This window comes from Perca flavescens, chromosome 10, assembly GCF_004354835.1.
Source record: "Perca flavescens isolate YP-PL-M2 chromosome 10, PFLA_1.0, whole genome shotgun sequence".
NCBI classification, from domain to species: domain Eukaryota; kingdom Metazoa; phylum Chordata; class Actinopteri; order Perciformes; family Percidae; genus Perca; species Perca flavescens.
Window position 1 is genome coordinate 5,301,515 of NC_041340.1, and position 18,192 is coordinate 5,319,706.

The 18,192-nt window shown below is 42.8% G+C and overlaps 1 protein-coding gene across 1 annotated transcript; it reads right to left on the minus strand.

Annotated features, from left to right (window-relative positions):
- Nucleotides 1-7,840: 7,840 nt before the first annotated feature.
- g3bp1 (GTPase activating protein (SH3 domain) binding protein 1) lies at nucleotides 7,841-17,941 on the minus strand. The gene is made up of 12 exons (XM_028590050.1): nucleotides 17,788-17,941; nucleotides 14,177-14,293; nucleotides 13,927-14,008; nucleotides 12,731-12,904; nucleotides 12,507-12,597; nucleotides 11,678-11,771; nucleotides 10,986-11,232; nucleotides 10,449-10,553; nucleotides 9,857-9,974; nucleotides 9,183-9,308; nucleotides 8,908-9,017; nucleotides 7,841-8,102 (listed from the first exon to the last, which is right to left on the minus strand). The coding sequence occupies exons 2-12, from the start codon at nucleotides 14,269-14,271 to the stop codon at nucleotides 7,854-7,856; spliced, it is 1,491 nt and encodes a 496-aa protein (XP_028445851.1). The 5' UTR covers nucleotides 14,272-14,293; nucleotides 17,788-17,941; the 3' UTR covers nucleotides 7,841-7,853.
- Between the last annotated feature and the right edge of the window lie 251 nt (nucleotides 17,942-18,192).

Genomic DNA, 18,192 nt, shown 5'->3' on the forward strand with positions numbered 1-18,192 from the left:
AATATTTAATAAGGCTCCTCACAAGTACAGTACAAAAGTGTGTGTGTGTGTGTGTGTGTGTGTGTGTGTGTGTGTGTGTGTGCCTGTCTCCTGTATGGTTGGGGGTCTTGTTGCCAGCTGGACCAGAACATGCTGGAAGCCTCAAATACTAATAATGTGTCTGTTCCCAGCAGGAGGGCTGCACTCACACTGAATAGCCAGTATGGGTGCACATACAAGCTAGCCATGTGTCGACACAGTCTGTACCGGTACTAGTAGGTCACAGGCTCAAACCCTGCGACAATAATAAGTTCATTAAGGGCCACTTGTCCTTGAGCAAGACCCTGAACCCTTTACCTAACCACCGTTATTACCATTATTAGATGTGGTGACTTCATTCTTCTGTTCCAGCAGCCATTCATCTGCCCTGTTTTCTTGAAATCAAATAGTGTTCGTCATAACTATCATCAGATGGCGCATATGTAGCCTATGTTTAACCTCACACACACGCGCGCACACACACACACACACACACACACACACACACACACACACACACCTTCAGCAAGCTCCAGGCTCTGTCCTCCACACTTTTCAGTTCATCTTGAGTTCAAGTGAAGTCATTGGAGTAGAGGAAATGAAAGTCGAGAGAGAGAGAGAGAGAGAGAGAGAGAGAGAGATAGAGAGAGAGAGAGAGAGAGAGAGAGAGAGAGAGAGAATGTGAGATGCTGCGCGCACGCACGCACGCACGCACGCACGCACGCACGCACGCACGCACACACACACCTGAATTCACCGGTGTCACTCTCTTTGTGAAAACAGTAGTTGCTTAAAAAAAAAAATGGAACAACTCTGAGGGGCCGTCCACACGGAAACGTTTTTTTGTGCAAACGCACATGTTTTGCATCGTTTGGGCCGACCGTCCAGACGAATCCTGCAAACGCACTGCCTGAAAACGCACTTTTTTGAAACCTGGTCTCAGGGTGAAAAAATCCGAAAACGGCTCTCGTTTGGCTTCGTATGGATGGTAAATACGGATCCGTATCGATGATGTCATCGCCACACCCCTCTTTTACACCCTCTCCCACGGCCGCTGACGCACACAACTGCGGTGAAGCTAAGCGAGCATGTCCCATCTCCATGGTTACACCAGCTCACTTCATCTAAATACTGTGTCTCTGCTTCCTGACCCTTCCCTCTGGATTCTACACAAGATATATTGCTAACGTTATGTAGCCAACGTTAAACATCGCTAAAGTAGCTGACCGCTCCAGCAGCGAAGTAACGTTAATGTTAGCTGCTATGGCTATCTGTTTATAAAGTGGAAGTAGACAACTTATCAACTAGCTAGCTAATCTGTCTGCTTATAAACTCCTTGAACGGATTATAGTAACTTTTACCACGGCTTATTGTAGAAAGGCTACTGCAAGAAAAACTAATAGATTATTAAAAAGACATCATTCATGGATCATTGATGTTTGTTTGACTGCCGATGTTAGAGCTAGCTAACGTTAGCTCGCTACTAGCGCGCTGCAATCATGCAAAATAAAAAGCAATCCAACAGCACACTATACAATATAAACAAAGACACGTTTTCTTGCGGCGGCAGTGGTGAAAGGTATTATAGTCCACGGATGTATTAAGAGAACGTTATAATCTAGCTAGTCATGTTATGATGGGAAGTGGAAGTGACTATGCGGTGTTGGACTTTGCTCTGACCAAACCTGACCTGCTCTTATATTTCATAGCATGATAATGTAGAGCAAAGAGCGAGCTAACACAACAATTTAAACGACCCATTGGTGTGGTAATTAATCGCGCAGTGCATATGACACATGCCTTTGGTGTGGGAGACCCTGGGTTCGATTCCCCCTGCGATACATCAACCAATGTGTCCCTGAGCTAGACACTTAACCCCTAGTTGCTCCAGAGGCGTGCAACCTGTGACATATATAGCAAATGTAAGTCACTTTGGATAAAAGCGTCAGCTAAATGACATGTAATGTAACAATAATATCTTGCCCAGCCTTAGAACAAATTATTTATCAAACACATCTAATTATCTTCAGACATCAGTGGCAGTGTTTTAGGTCAAATGAATAAGATACTGAACATAATCATCAGTATCGTCTTTCAGAAATGATACTTTACTAGTTGAACAGAGTTTTCTAGGTATTTATTCGAAGGTGCTATGTGAACAAGGAGATTAACACGCCACAATCATCACAGCATAATCAGATCTGATTCAAATCTTTCATTGCTTGCGTCAAACGGCTGCTCTCATCCAGAACAACTCACGGGAGCCTGCATGTGTTCAGCTGATGGCCAGACGAACAGTTTACACTCACACCTGGTGAAGTGACAGACTTCGAGCAGAATGCGCTGCTCGTACGTCTCCGGGCCGTCTCGAAACTTTGGGTTGAGAAATGAAACTCTTAGCGGGAATGGTACAACATTTATCTGTTTATCAATGAAAACATTTACGGAGCCTTTGGCCTGGCTTGATTGTGTATCCGTACGCTGTCATTAATATTGAATCCGTGCTGCCATCCCGTGAAGAAGTACAGCTTAAAACATGCCCCGAAGGGCTATTAAGTGATGGAGATGAGGATTCAGTGGGTAATACATGAGCCGAGACGTGGCTGTTTTACTAACAGGGCTGAGCTTAAATCATTATTCAGCTCACAGTACCAAATTATTCAAGTCACACTGTATATGATCTACCTACTGTGGGCCGTTTTACATTTCTGAGTGGTATGCGCTCCCCACCTTGCTCTCTCTTCCCTCTCTGCCCGTCTCAGGTGCTCCTGATTCCTTCTTCCCTTTCTTTTGTTCTTTTTGGTCAGACCTCCAGACTCCCGTCGTTTTGGTTAAATCGCCGGTCGTTAATCTGTGAATAAAATGAATTCACTTGGAGCAGTCCTCGGGTCTGGTGTTCTTCAGCATGTAGACGGTCCCAGGTAGGTTGGGTCAAGAAGTAGAGAGCCAGGTGCCATGCAGAGAAGTCCCAGACCAGATTTAAACCTGACACGTCTTATCCAATCAAATATTGTTTGTTTTTTTAACAGAACAAATACAACCCAATCAGGTACAGTGTAAAATCTTACTATGAACTTACTGTGCATATCTTAGAAGATATATACATAAACGAACAAAAGAACATGGGGCATGATATACCAGACAAAAAAAAATTTAACAAATTCAAAAGAAAATAAATCAAAAGGGAAATTATTCGATAAGAATGTTTATAAAAGAAGCCAGTTTCCCTGCATTCTTTTTATTAATCAATAGTAAAGATTTCTAAAAAATGTATCCAATCAAATGTAACCATTACATAAGATAAGATTCAGTCAATAAAACCCAAAAATGGTTGTAATCCTGTTTTTGTTTTTTTCACTCTGAGTCCCACTCCAGGCCACGAGAGGTGGGTTAAGGATGCCAACCAGGGCCGTAGCCAGGACTAATTTGTCAAGATTAAATGTTGTGCATGTAGACATGAATAGTGTATGCAAATCCCAGAAGTCTTAATTAAAGCTGTGTTCAGTTTCTTTATTCTGTTGCTTTGGGACCTTAAACGAGAGCCCAGCCTTAAGCTGTCTAAAATAAAAAACAGAAACTACCAAAATTAATTTATATTTATATAAAATGTAACTGAAAGTGGGCTCCTTCTATAAGATTTGCACGCTCCTTGCAGACTTCAGGGAAGACTTGTTTCAGCTACAACAATGAATCCATACCTTGCACTGTTACGTTATTAAAGCTATAGTGCGTAGTTTCAGTCTCCCCCATGAGGAATTCTAAGTAATGACAACAAAACTGTCGGTGTGTCCACATGATACAAGCCTTCCGTGATCGCGCGCAGCCCCCCACCCCTCCTCCACACAGTTGCTAGTAGCCAAGGAGGACACGGGGGATTAAAAAACATGGGGACTTTTCAGAAGAGGTAATAAGCTTCACTCGAGTTTCTGTACGCAAAAGTCGCGAGAGGCCACAATCTTCTGAATATAGTCATACTGAGAAATCCAGAGAGAGTTGTGTGGAGCTGGTAGTCTTAATTAGCTTTGTAGCAACTCATAATAACTCATAATAATGAGATAACTCACATGTAATGGCTAGAATGTAACGGATGTTCATTAATATCAAAAAGTTACGCACTAAAGCTTTGAGATCTGGCAAACTATTGCCTGTAGTTACATACTATCCTTTTAAGTACCTCAAGCAAAACTTCATGGAATACAACATCTACTTATTCAGTTATCTAATGTAAAACATATACACGTCATGCAAGTGTACTTTGACATGTAACTGTAGGTTTGTATGTACATACATGTATTTCTAATAGCTGATGTCTGTTCAAGTGACTAAATAATCAGTGTCAAACATTTACTTTGATTCTTCTCACCTTTTTTTTGGAGGCTCTTTGCAGACTTAATAAATGAGAGTTTACTGCACTTTGCATGTGACAAAAATATGTCACGACAGGACACGTGGAAGTGGCGCTCGACTTCACAGCTCGGAGAAAAGCGCGGCTGCTCCTGAACGCAGCCTGTGACTCCACTCCTGCGATCTGGCATCCTCTGAAGAAACGCCATCACATTAAAACTGGCCTCGGGGATTTATTGAAGCCGTTGGTCTCTTTTTTGGTACCGTATCGATCCTCCTCCGGGGGGGGCGGGGGATCGGTTATTTCTCTCGGCTGCCTCAGCGGAGAGGTCAAAGGGCGGCGTCAGATACAGAGCAGTGACCCTGCAGCAGGTCAGCACTTGGCTGCTGAATACTAACGGCTAAAGCAGCGTCTAAAGTCGAAGGTTTTGATCCACTGAGAAGAAATCTGTGCGTATAATTGACGTCAGCTGGAGGCAGGTTGGTACTGAATAAAAGGTGACAAAAAAAAGAAATGAGCAGGTCAAATGAAAAACCAAAATAATGGAGTGACATTCTAAAATGAAGCAGAAACACATTGGGGTGTTTTTCTCTGAGTGAAGAGGAAGCTGAATATGAGATGTGTGTAGAAAGGAACAATGAGCACCGCGTGGAGAGAATTTGTCAAATCTGTTTTGATCACAGACGGTATGAAATATGGACGTAGTCTCCGTGATGTCACTCGCAGGTTTCTGCCAAAAATGAAGCTCAGAGTGGGTGGCTCAAGTACTCAAGTACTGGACTTAGAGGCAGGGTTGGAAACTATTTGCAAAATGCATTTTTTTTTTATATATATATATATATATTGTTCAACAGTGGCGCCGGCAGGATTCTATTTCATAGTACGGCCAAAAAACGCCAGCCCGCTGAAGAGCTTTACTGCGCCAGAAATCAACTGTTCTTATATTTAATGTGTATGAGTGTGCTCCTAGCGTACTCTTATCATATGATATAATGATCATGAAATATTTTACTTTAGCGTTTCGTGAGAGAGGGAGAGAGAGACAGAGAGAGAGAGAGAGGTGGATGCTCTACAAGAGGTCTTACAAGTCACTTCAGCGGTATCGTCATTGTGTAGACGGAGCCTGAGGAGAGGATACTTTAAAATCTTGCTAGCTTTTCAACATTACTGCCGAACTTAAATATTTCCATTTTCTGCACCTTTTATACATTCACTCTACTACATCTCAAAGGCAAATATTGCATTTTTTACACATTTGATAACTTCAGTTACTTTGCAGATTATCAAAATAAATGTAGGCATTAATTAATAAAATGTGACAAATTGAACATTTTAATTTGTATTTTATTCCCCTATTAATTTACTTTCCTATATTATTTTAAATGTATTCATTTAATTTATTCATGCACTTCATTTTGGCAGCTTCCATCGTCCGTAGAGATTTTCCTGCGACAAACCTGCAAATCAGTACATACTGGAGGATTTATAGTTTGGTATTATGAGTTGTTAAGAATTCTCTAAAAGACGTGTTCGTTCTGATTTCTGGAGGAGGAAGGAGAGGCTGGGGGAATTGAAAGTTAAGCAAAAGGTTTAATAAAACAATATGAAAACGACAGTCAAAACACAATTAAAGATAAAACATGAAAACGCTGCAGCTGACAGCGGACTGAATCCATGCATCTCATTGTGGAGTCTCATCGAAACAGTGCTGAGACATTCTCCGGATCACACATTTATTCCCCTACATCTGGGTCGTTCCTCAAATGAAATCTTCCCCTATTGGTCAGATGTCTCTCAAAAGAAAAGTTGTTCCTGAGGCTACACCCGGTCACAGGATCTTACTGAGACGGTGTCAATTGTTTCCAAACTACAGCAATACTCGTTTGTCTTAATCACGTCTGGCTCAACTGGCAGTGGCTCTCAAAGTTGTTTAAACAATAAGTCTTTCTAGCGTTTTTACATTTATGCTAAAATCAGCAATGACCTAATCAATTCTTTAGAAGCTTGAGAAGGTGTGAGCCAGACAAATGCTGATTAGTGTGGTGTGATGCAATCGGTTGATTCAGTGCTTCCTCCAGCTACAGTGTTCATTCAACTAAAAGTACATTTTTATCAGACATCACCAATGTTTTAACTTTTTTTAAACCTAACCGAGTGAAGTTAGTATCAAGAGATTGCACATGAAAAATACAAATACATGTACAATGTCATGCAAATGAACTGCAATAAATACCAGTTACTTTACTCATGTGCAGTTTGTGTTTGTGTGTTGACTCGGTCCTATGGTCATTTGTGAGACCGTACTTTGTTGCCATAATGTTGTCTTGTACTGGATTATCAAAGAGTTATCCTTCCATCTCACAACTTCACTTCTATAATCATGGAATCTGATCTAAAGCAGTGGACATCACACAGACAAGCATGGTGCAGAGATTAAACGAGAGCAGAACAAAAGGTTTAAAACAGTAAATCACTTTTAATTTAGTTCTCTCATCGGCAGGTGAGCTCATTTTAAACATGACAATGAAGTGCATCGGTAGTAGAAGCCTAACAGGATTTGATACATGATTTGATACATGCTCCATTCAGATGCGTCCGTGAATCCACATATTACAAGCCAACATTACTCAAATAAAACCACTACAGTTCAGCTCTTGACCTGATAGAATAAAAAGATAAGACAGATCCATCGCTAGGTACAACGGTGGCAGCAATACACAGGATTGCCCAAGCAGTAAAGTACACGTTCCTTTAAGAAACAGGGAGAGAGAACGCGAAAAAAAAACCTAACCTCTGGGTTTTTTAATCCCCAATTCAAGTAGTATTTACCCTTTTTTCATGTGTTTGCGTGTTTCGATTTCTTTCTAAATAAATTCAAGTTCAGCATGAAAAACAAAACAAATTGACAAAAGTCCAGATAATACATGTGTTGGTGGAGGAGACAAAGAGGAGGATAGGAGGAAGAGATGGGTTAAAAAAAAAAAAAAAAAAAAAAAAAAAAAAAAGGGGAGAGACATTCTGGATTCCTCAGGGGAACACAAAAGCAACGGGTGAGAAAGAAGAAGAATCAGGTGAGGGAAGGAGGAGGCAGCCATCTTTACGAGAGACAGATGTCGAGACTGTTGAGTTCAGCAGGAGCTGGCGGGATTTGACGGTGAAAGCTCGCGACCAAACCTGCGTCAATTACCGACAGAAATCCGATCCAAATACGTACTCGCTCACATTTAGGAGAAAGAATGAGGAGGAAGCAAGTCAGAAATCAGGGGTGTGTGTGTGTGTGTGTGTGTCACAACCCAAACTGAGTTATTTGACTAATTCCTACAAATTTTTGCTCCTAGTTGAATGTAAAGAAGGGAGCTTGTTTGTGTGTTATATTTAAAAGGTTTGTCCAATTGGTTCGTGCTGCAGTAGTAGATCAATAACCACTCAGTTGAATCCAAATCGTAATCTAACTCAGGTTTCGAGCCCAGGGGGGGAGGGGGAGGGGGGCTCACTGGCGCTGGGCAGGGTAGCGCCCCTCGCTGGGGCCCGCGCCCCGCCCAGAGCCAAAGCTGGGTTTCTGTGCCATGCCTCCGCGGGTGGGGGGGCCTCGGGGTCCTCCGCCGCCTCCTATTCGCTCTCGGGGGCCGCCGGGACCGCCGGGGCCACGGAGCCTCACGTCCCGCCTGTCGCCCTCTCGGGCCGACCGGGTCTTCTTCTCCTCCACGTTCAGGCGGACGTCGCCGCGGAACTTAATGGGCTGGGGAGACGGGAAGACAAAAAAGGGTGTTACAAATCAATAGAATAAAAAGTTTTCCCCTTTTTATATTAAACCTCAAAACAGTCCCAACGCTCAAATAAAAAAAAAGAACCCGCATAACTCAAGGCTTTCAGTTTCAGGTTTTAACTGTGTGTGTAAAACTCAATCCCATAAAATACTAAACAGAGGAACATAATGGAAACAATTATTACCAAGAAAACTCAACAGCAACTAGCTCAAGGTATTTCAAATGTATAAACTGGTTTCTAAGCAAATAAATGGTGCAGCATCTGAGAACGATAAACATGAAAAAAAAGTTTGCCTGAAGAGTAGTCTCACCCTAGACCGGGTAAACTCAGCCCGATCTGCCGGTGATTGGATCTCTCCCTGCAGCTCAGGCTGGAAACCTGTACGTTTATCTATCCTGCTTCAGTTAATAAACCTGCGGGGACCAATCACAAACTGGCTTATCCACCTGGCGCACTACTGGCAGGTTTAACACTAGGACTGTAGAGAAGCAACCAAGCAGCTTCTTGTTTACATTCAACATGGCGGCCACTGAAGCACAGCAACCCGTCTGCAAAGTACGTGGCCCGGATCGTTGGTCTGATTGGTTGAAGGACTATCCGGTTGCGTACAGAGTCATTTGAACTGTGCCAATGTTCTTAGAAATGCCCAACCAGGGACAAGAGTTGAGAATTATTGTAACTATGTTTGCTTGTATGGTCCCTGTTAAATAAACAAATAAATAAATGAAAATGTTAAAAGACTGAGCTTGGTCTGGTGACAGCCAGAGTAGTCTCACCCTGTTGTTGAGAATCTTCTGTACAGGTTCAGAGTCGTCAAACACCACAAAACCAAAGTTTGGTAGCTTCCCTCCACTGTTGATCCTCAGCTCCAGGACTGTACCATACTCTGGATGAAGGGGAGAGTAGAAGAAGAGACACATTTTATTTACTACACAAGTAGCCAGCATTCTACTGTGCACTGCAGAATACACCTAGGGCTTCTTTTTTTAAATCTGATAAAGCCATAGGTTTTGAATAATTGTCAGATTTTTTATTTCCAAAACCAACTTACGTTCAAAGAACTCCTTGAGCTCCGTCTTGTCCACGTCGTGAGGGACGTTCCCTACGAAGAGCTGCTGGGCGTCGGGGTACCGGACCACCCTGCGACCCTCCGTCTCGCCCGGCTCACCCTCCCGAACTGAAGCAACAATTCAACAGAGGGACATATTCTGTGAGGACATAATCTAATGAGTGTATTCACTGTTCACATAACACTTAGAAACAGCCACAAGTGATGTTATGTTAAAAAAAATACATATATATTTTTTATCTTTCTGGACAGGTCAGCTGGATGTGTGAGCCAGTAGGTGAAGGGGCTTCCAATTTTTTGTCAGTTTAAATAAAATGCAGGTGTTCAAGTGAGTGAAAATGTCACAACACTGCAGAGTAAAGCTGTCGGCAAGCACCAAACAAAAAGCAGCGCAGCATTTGGCCTTGGATTGCCTCCAGTGTGCTCCGGGCGGACATTTTGTGTTCCCTGCAACTGGTCAACAACGTTCTAATTGAGTTCAGGCCACACGTACTGCACTTGACTTTGTGGACCTGCAGTCACATTTGCTCCCAGTGCCATCTTCAGCAGCATACATCACATGGGATTCAGTTTAGTTTATACTGGCCGCCTACTGCTTGATAAACCGTCAGAACGTGTCATTTAACCACTGTACGTGTGTGTGTGTGTGTGTGTACCTGGTCTGGGCCCTCTGTGTACCGGCGGAGGACCTCCAGGCCTCTGTTCCCTCGGTCTCTGGTCTCTCTGTGGTCTCTGTGTTGGTGTCTGGGACTCAGACTTCACCTCCGCTCTGGGCTGAAAGAGTCAACAACACACTTTTGTAAGAAGAGGAGAAAGAAGCTAACTAACAGCCAGCAGGGGATGGTTGTGTCCTGTCCTGCTGCCTTCCTTTCTACTCGGGGAAACTTGAGTTTCTAAAGACAAACTACTTTTTGGGAAATTCAACACAAGAGGGTAGACTGAGGACATATTACTGGGTCTCCTCGGTTCACCCTCAACACATCCATCAGCCTTCATCTTTTCACAGGATACCAGAGAGAGACGCAACTTCCAAAATGAGACACTCGCTGCCACAAAAATAACAGGACAAAACTAAAAGCCACGGTTGCTTTGAAAAAGTTGTTTCCTTCAAAACTTAAGATTATAAATCCAAACGTGTTCTTAGGAGTCTTGAAATGAGGTTGTAGTTAAACACTAGATTTACCCTTTTTAATTTATCTGGCAGATAAGTTTTTTCTTTACCCAGCGACCAGGTGTGAGCAAACCTACCGGTGCTGTGGGAGGAAGTTTGACGACGTGTGGGGAGATTCCTGAGACTGGGACAGCCCCGCTGGGGGGCAGGTTCTTACTGGTGACGGATGCCCAGGAGAACGGCTGTGGGAAGACATGAAACACACGAGAACCATTAGGGCCTGATGGACAATAAAAGATAATCTCTAATATCTATTCCATCTCCATTCTCACTAGGGCTGCACGATACGAGGAAGGTACGCAATGTGTGTGTTAAATATAGCAGTAAAGATATTACTTGTGAATAAACAGCGTACTCCGTTGTGCGTATTGAACAAATTCAACTTTGTATTGATTATAAAAAGGCAGCACAAAAATAATTTAAAAATAAAAGAGTCACAGTTAGATTTTAAAGTTCAACTATTTTCTTTCGGCCAACTCCAAAACTCTCTAAGAGTCTCTCTCGATATGTCGCAGCGCGTTTATTGTGCCAGTTGATGTATTGTGCAGTCCTAATTCTTCCCACCTTCTCGCTTTGCTACATTTCTCACTAAAAGGCATCACGCTCAGGCCTACCCGGTTTTCTTCTGGAGCGGCGGGGGTGGGTTCGGCGGGCACGGCGGCAGGCTCTGCGGTGGGCGGGGCCGCGGCGGGGCCTTTGTCCGTCTGGTCGTCGGTTGTGTTTGCGTCGGTCTGCGTCTCCAGCATCGTCTCCTGCTTCAGCTCCACGCACGTGGCCTCGGCCTCCTTCTCCACCTCCGGCTCGGGCTCTGGACTCTCGGCCGCCGCTTCCTCCTCGTCGCCAGGAACCGTCGGCTCCGAACTACAGGGGACGAGCACGGGACGGTTAGGCACAAAACGGCTGCTGGTGCTGTGGAACACTGGACACGTGTTGTGAACGCACTTTGAACAGTCTACATTTTGAAGAGCTTGATGTATCAAGAGTGCATTTTTTTTGCCAGTTCAACAATGGAAATAAATAAAACCATATAAAAGGCAGTTAAAGTGCTCATTATGCTCATTTTCAGGTTCATCATTGTATTTAGGTTATATCAGAATAGGTTTACATGGTTTAATTTTCAAAACAAAAAAATATATATTTTTTGTTGCACTGCACATTGCTGCAGCTCTTTGGACTTTTTCACTTTGTGAACTTATAACATGCGCAAAAAAAGATTTATAAAACACAATAAAGGTAAGGGGAAAAGGCCAAAAAGCATAATATGAGCCCTTTAAAGCATCGGGAAGGTAAGCCTGTGAGTCGTTACCAGGGCGTCGGGTCGTAGAAGGGAGCAGACTCCTCCTGAGCGATGTCAGGGGAGGGAACCCTCTCCTCGATCTCCTCCACCTCATCCTCAGACTCTGAAAACACACAAACAAAAAGCGTGTTCAGGACAACACGTGTCACGTCTGCATCCTGCTGCTCTTAATGGAATGAAAATAGTCCATGTTGTGGATTTTTTTTTTGGGTGCAGATTTTTTTTGAATCAAGGAATTTTCAGGGTATTCAGGATATACTTTCTGCAGAAAATAACTGCCGACCCTTCAGCATTACTTTCGTTTATACATCGGGAGAGTGGCCTTCCATTAGACATCACATCTCAGCCACCAAACATTAAAACCTATTCCTAAAAAAAAAAAAAAAACAATGGGATATTTGTCCCGTGTAGCTACAGACTTAATCTTTGAACACAATCTTTCCTCAGGTTAGATCTTCTCGCTTTGTGTACATTTAACCTAATATTGCCAGACATCACACATTTTGAGGTTCTTCAACTCGTTCGGCAGCTTCAACCGTCATAAATAAAGACAGCAGTTCAAAGAAATATGATTAAAGTACCTAAATTATGATGCTACAGCACTGATACACGTGTAATCTAAAGAATGAATGAGATACTCGTCTCTTTGCCAAATAAAAGCAGGATCAGAAGGATCATATCTAAAGAGAAGATGAGAAGGCAGCTAGAAGAAAAACTGAAATGTGAAACCAGCTAAAGCATTAACACTTTAAAATCACAATAATAATAAAAATAATAATAATAATAATAATAATAATAATAATAATAATAATAAAAAAGAGGTTGGCTGTTATCTAACCTTCTGGGGGCTCAGAATCAGAGTCGCCAAACACCTCGTCTTGGTAACGAAACACGTCGTTGTGAACGTAGAATTTGTTTGCAACGGTACCCTGGAGGAAAAAAAAAGGGAGAAAAAGAAAAAAACAAACACGTTACACACTGTAGAACACAAACGTTATTGATTAAGCTTCACAAAGGCATGCAAAATCTGATTCGACGGTTCGACAGAAGTGAAGGACAAACCTCAGGCGCCAGCACAAAGGTCTGCATGAACTTCCTCATGGGCTGCATGTTGTTGGACAGCTCGCCCATCACCTGCACCACCACGCCCTCGTTCAGGGTGGCGTGGGCGTCCACGTGCCTGATCTTGGTGTGACAGTCGCGGAAACTCAGAGCCATCACCCTCTTATGGATCTCCTGCAGAAAGAATACACACACACACACACATTCTCAACCAGGACACAAGACCCAAAGCTTTCATTCTCACTGGAATAGTTATTCAAAAATCAGTAGACAAAGTTTATTCCCTCTCCTTTTCTTAAATGCTTTTATTGTAAAATGTGTGTTTTTAAAAGTGCTGCATAAATGTTTGACTTATTCAGAGAAATCCAAATAATGCCTGACTGTTAACAAAACTCACTGCTCTGGCTTTTTTTCCACAAGAAGACATTTTGATATTGCTTAAAAACTGAGCAGCAGTCCAGACTTCACTGTATTCTGCACAGCTTTCAAACCAGACTGTATATTAGAGCTGGGTAATATTACCTTAAAAGAATGACATTGCAGGTATTTGTGCACTATGAAATGACTTATTTTAAGCTACTGTGATGAGATTTACCCAACCAGCTTCCCCTATGTGGTTTTTCATCCCACATCCTCCCAACTTATAAGACTTTAGAGGGTGTCTGGGTTCCTCCCCCCCCCCCCGACATTTTGACGAGCTGCTCTGACTAATTTCCAAGTAAATGTACTACTTTGGTCCACTGAGGCTGGGTTTTATAATGTTTTCAATGATAGGACACATCCTTTCTGCATAGATACATGAATGCAGCTGTCGCCTGCTGCAGTTAGAGTTCACATTCCTACTCCGTGAAGCACTTCTTCTTTAAGGTGGAAAATACTTTTATGTTCAGGTGTTGCACCAGAGCAAGACAGACTGAACGAGAAGGACTAAACTCTGCGTTTGAAAGAAACCGCAACAGAAATTAAAAGGAATATTGTGTCCAAGAAATGTATTATCAATTTCTTAAAACTCCCTAATAGCAGAGAGAGAGAACAAAAGACAGAAAAAAACCTAACTGTCCTTTCCCAGGAAACCTTTCAGCTCTGTAGCTCTGTCCCCCCCACCCTCAGTGTTAAAACGTGGGAGTTGAGTGCAGTGCTGCTCTATGGAAATAACATTTTTAAGAGCCGTTTTCTGCTGGATGAAGCCTACTTACAGATTGTCCATAAACAGCCTCTACTGGTTTGCCGTTGCTGTCCAGGCCGCCGTGCACGTAGGAGGAGTTCTTCCCATAAAACCTGAGCACAAAGACAAAAGATTAATAATTAACTGAGGGGGCGCTCATACATGCACAAAATGTCAGACTTCCATTCAGAATACTGCAACCAAATGTTCGCCTTCACTTGGCAGAAATACAACAAGCTGACCGATGATCGCGTGGAAGAAGAACAGGTCGACGCTCTTACCTGTGCAGGTAGTCGGGGGCCTGGTTCAGCAGTGTGTAATACTGTCGGACAAACTCTCGCCCGACCAGCTGGGCACTTGGCTTCTCCATCACCATTTCTTTGGTCAACTGGAAGTCTCTGCAAGAAGGAGGGTTATATAAACTGATGTCCCAGAATGTGAATAATAATAACTGCATTCATACAACTAGTGCTAAATACGATAAATGGCTTAAGGAAGAATACATCGTTTCCATCAACTCAAAAGTGAGGATTTTGATTGTTTTCCGTTTCATATGGCATTTTCACAATTTTCGGACATTTTAAAAGACCGACAAGTGAAAAAAAGTTCTGTGCCTCCCTAATTCTATCCCAAAATACGGAACTAATTGATGTAACCAAATTCACACAGTGAGTACGGTAACTTTGACTTGTTCCAGCAGTACTTTGAAGTGCAAAACTAGCAGTGGATGACAGGATGCTACGACAGGATGCTATGACAGAAGTGTGGTGGTAACCAACGAGCTAAATACAAGTCAGACTTTTGTGTCTTTGTTGCTGTGCACAATAGTTTAAAAAGACACTTTGCCCTCCCTTATATCACACATGCATCAGTTTGCATTTTACAGCAGTCGTAACAAGTCTGAGAATCTACATTTGTGTGATGGTGAATCATCCAGCCGTCCTGATTGGAGAGCGGCCAGATCCCATCCCACGAACGGTGGGTGTAAATCAGGTTAGGTAAACGGGACCTCTTGTGTCACAAAAGCGTACAATATCCGACTATCATCGCGTTACGGGCTCATTTTTTAATTCGCTTTTCTGGACCATGTTGAAATGCCCGTGGCATGAAGTGCATTTGATCTGCAAACTGACTGACTCCGACAAGCATTTACTGCCCCATCTGGGTGCACTGACATGAAAACAGCCCGCCCAGGGCATGGAAAACAAAGCCAGACATTAGACGTTTGTTTTCATAGCGAGTGGATACAAATCGGAAAGTGCACAGTCACTGCACTCAAAGCCACCTTAACAGCGCTGATTCCCCTGCTGCCTTTATCTTCTTCACAAATTAACCTAATGCACAGTTGGAAAACACACACACACAGACACACTATTTGGCTTTCAAATATCTACTGAAATATGCGGGATATGATTTTATTTTGGTGCAGTTTACAGCCATTTTAGGCTCTTGCTCTGTTGGATTTCCATTTGAGGTATATACTATTAATGAAATGGATACACAAAATGTCTGAAGTAGAGCTGCAAAGATTAATCAATTAGTTGTCAACTAGGCTATTTATCACCAAATATTTTGATAATTGATTCATCGGTTTGAGTCTTTTTTTTATGAAAAAAGGTCCAATTCCTCTGATGTCAGCTTCTTAAATATGAATATTTTCTAGTTTCTTCTCTCCTCTGCGACAGTAAACTGAATATCTTTGAGTTGTGGACAAAACAGACATTTGAGGACGTCATCTCGGCCTTTTGGGAAACACAACTAATCCATTAAATGGAGAAAATAAAAATCGACAGATTAATAAACAATGATAATAATCGTTAGTTGCCAGCCTAGTCTTCAGCGGCACATGAATGACAGGATGTACGACCCACGGTAAAAACTAGGACACACTTTCTGACCTGAGCGTGTCTTATAAGTCACTTATCTTAAGGACACTTTGTTGCCTTCACTGATTCGTCCGTTTGGCCTGTGTGTACAATTTTATCAGTTCAATCAGTTTTCAAATTGCCTTGATGACATATCAGGAAGGGTGGTTTATTGTGATTTTCACTTTGATGATGACGATGGTGATAGACATGTTGTTTTTGAAGGCTGAAGCATGCTTCAACAGGCCCACATTCTTCTCCGTTCCCTGTACATTTTTATTTGGGGAATTTGACCCTGTGCTTATGTTGACAGCAATTGAAACTGATGCTTGTCTTAAAAAAAGGTAAGAAAAGTAGAGCAGGGATAAGCCAATGAAAGAACTAAACCGGCAGTATAGTCTTTTGCACACAGCCACGAGCCCACCGGGTCTTACTGAGAATGCAAATCTTTGAACACCACGACACAAATAAGTTTCATTTCCAAAAAGGCTCAGTAATTTCCTGCAACAGTTGGTCACTGTAGTTTGTAGCAAACTCAAGTCAAACAGGAGTACATTTTTTGCATTTCTGGCAGTATGGCATATGTAGGATTGACACAAAATGTACTACAGTGGTTCTGCTCAGTTCAGCTCAATTATGCGTTTCATCGTTTTAAAAACAGAGGTCTATACAGTATAGAATATCACCAGCCTCAACAAACAGTAGTGCCAAGTGCACACGATGAGTGGTATGGAAACTAAAACATTTCAAAACACACTGGTATTGTCTTTCTGCAAACAGAGGAACGAATGCTTTTTAGTGGACTGTCTGCCACACCTGTCCATACAACCTAGGGCCATCGGTTGTTCTGGCACACACTTAGCAACCACCACAGCAGCATTCATTAATGGCTCCATCAAGCCAATCACTCTTATGAGCTGAAGGTGGGCTGGGATCTCAGATCTAATGTTACCTGCTAACATTAGATTATTTGAAGAATGAGTACATATATGGACATGCACTGCAGCAGCCATTTTTTCTTTACACTCTTTATTTTACTCATTGGCTTAACCCTATTTTGGTTCCTTTTTTTAAATTTAGTCTTCTCTCTAACGTTACCTATGTTTTGACTCTTTTGCCTTAGTTTTATTTACCTTAATTATGTCCACTGTTTAGCTCTGTATATCCTACTTTTGACTGCCATTGTCTGTCATAGCACTTTGTAAACTCCGTTTTTTTTTTTTAAATATATAAAAAAGGTGCTATATAAATAAAGTTATTATTAGAAAAAAGCGTTTATAGAAGTGCAAAGCATGACATGCAGACAAAGGCCACGCCGTGGCCGCAGCGGCGGCGCCATTCACGGTATCGACCGGCCTACACACGCTCATCAGCAGTCATGGAGGCTCCGAACGTCGGTGGGACTTTTGGGGCGGATTCCAGATATAACCCGGGCTTAAAAATTGCACACTGCCTGGTCCACAACGGAGCTAAACCGGGCGAGCACACGGCCCCTAAACTAGGACACACACGAGCTTATATAGCTCGGCTTCAGGAGCAGCCCCAACACGTGTCCCGGCCGGTCCCCAGCCACACGTCTCAAGCCTACCGAGCTACGTTAGCCGGGTAGCTAGATCACAACGAGGATAAACCCGTAAAGCAGACATGTGGAGGAAAACTGGATAGCAAGGTGGTTAAAGAACAGAAACGGACTGAATAAGCTTTACACATGGGCGGTGGGTATCTCCTGGAAACCCAAGGTAAAACCAAGCCGTAATGGTGACGGCAATATCCCGACAATTTCAACATAGTAACAGCTGCTTCATGTCCTGCTGGTTATTTCAAATACATTAACACCACAATGGTTGCTTAATTACGCATTATCGCCGTGCTAATGCCACTGAATGCAAACCATGCAACCATGCCCTCACCGGGATGTAGACGGAGCCGCGAAAAGCGACCCGGTTAATCTACCGAATACGATACAGAACACAATTTGCGACTTTTTCACAAAAAATTATTACAGTTTATGGAAAGCAACAACTCACCAGTGGGTCAACTATCAAAAAAAATCGTCGATTCAGAAACAAGTGATTTCTTGGAATCACCTCAGCGGCTTCACAACGTGCTGGAGTGCTAGGTTACCGGTTTCAGCTCCGCAACCGAACATGACATCCCGCCCCTTACGAGACATTTAGCCAATCAAATTAAAGCTTTGTGAATCAACCGCCAATAGTTAGACGGTAACTGCGAGGGCTTCTAAATCACAACCAATCCTGAAGGGCTGTGTCTCTACCTGGGTATCTCAAGTGGGCCAATCATCTTACAGCAATGTTTGAAGGTGCGATGGTTTCACCGGCTGGCGTCTACCGGACATAGATATAAATACGTATCTACCGGTTCTTTTTAAGCTCGCAGCAAGCGGTGCATTTGAGCCTTTCCCCCGCGTTGGG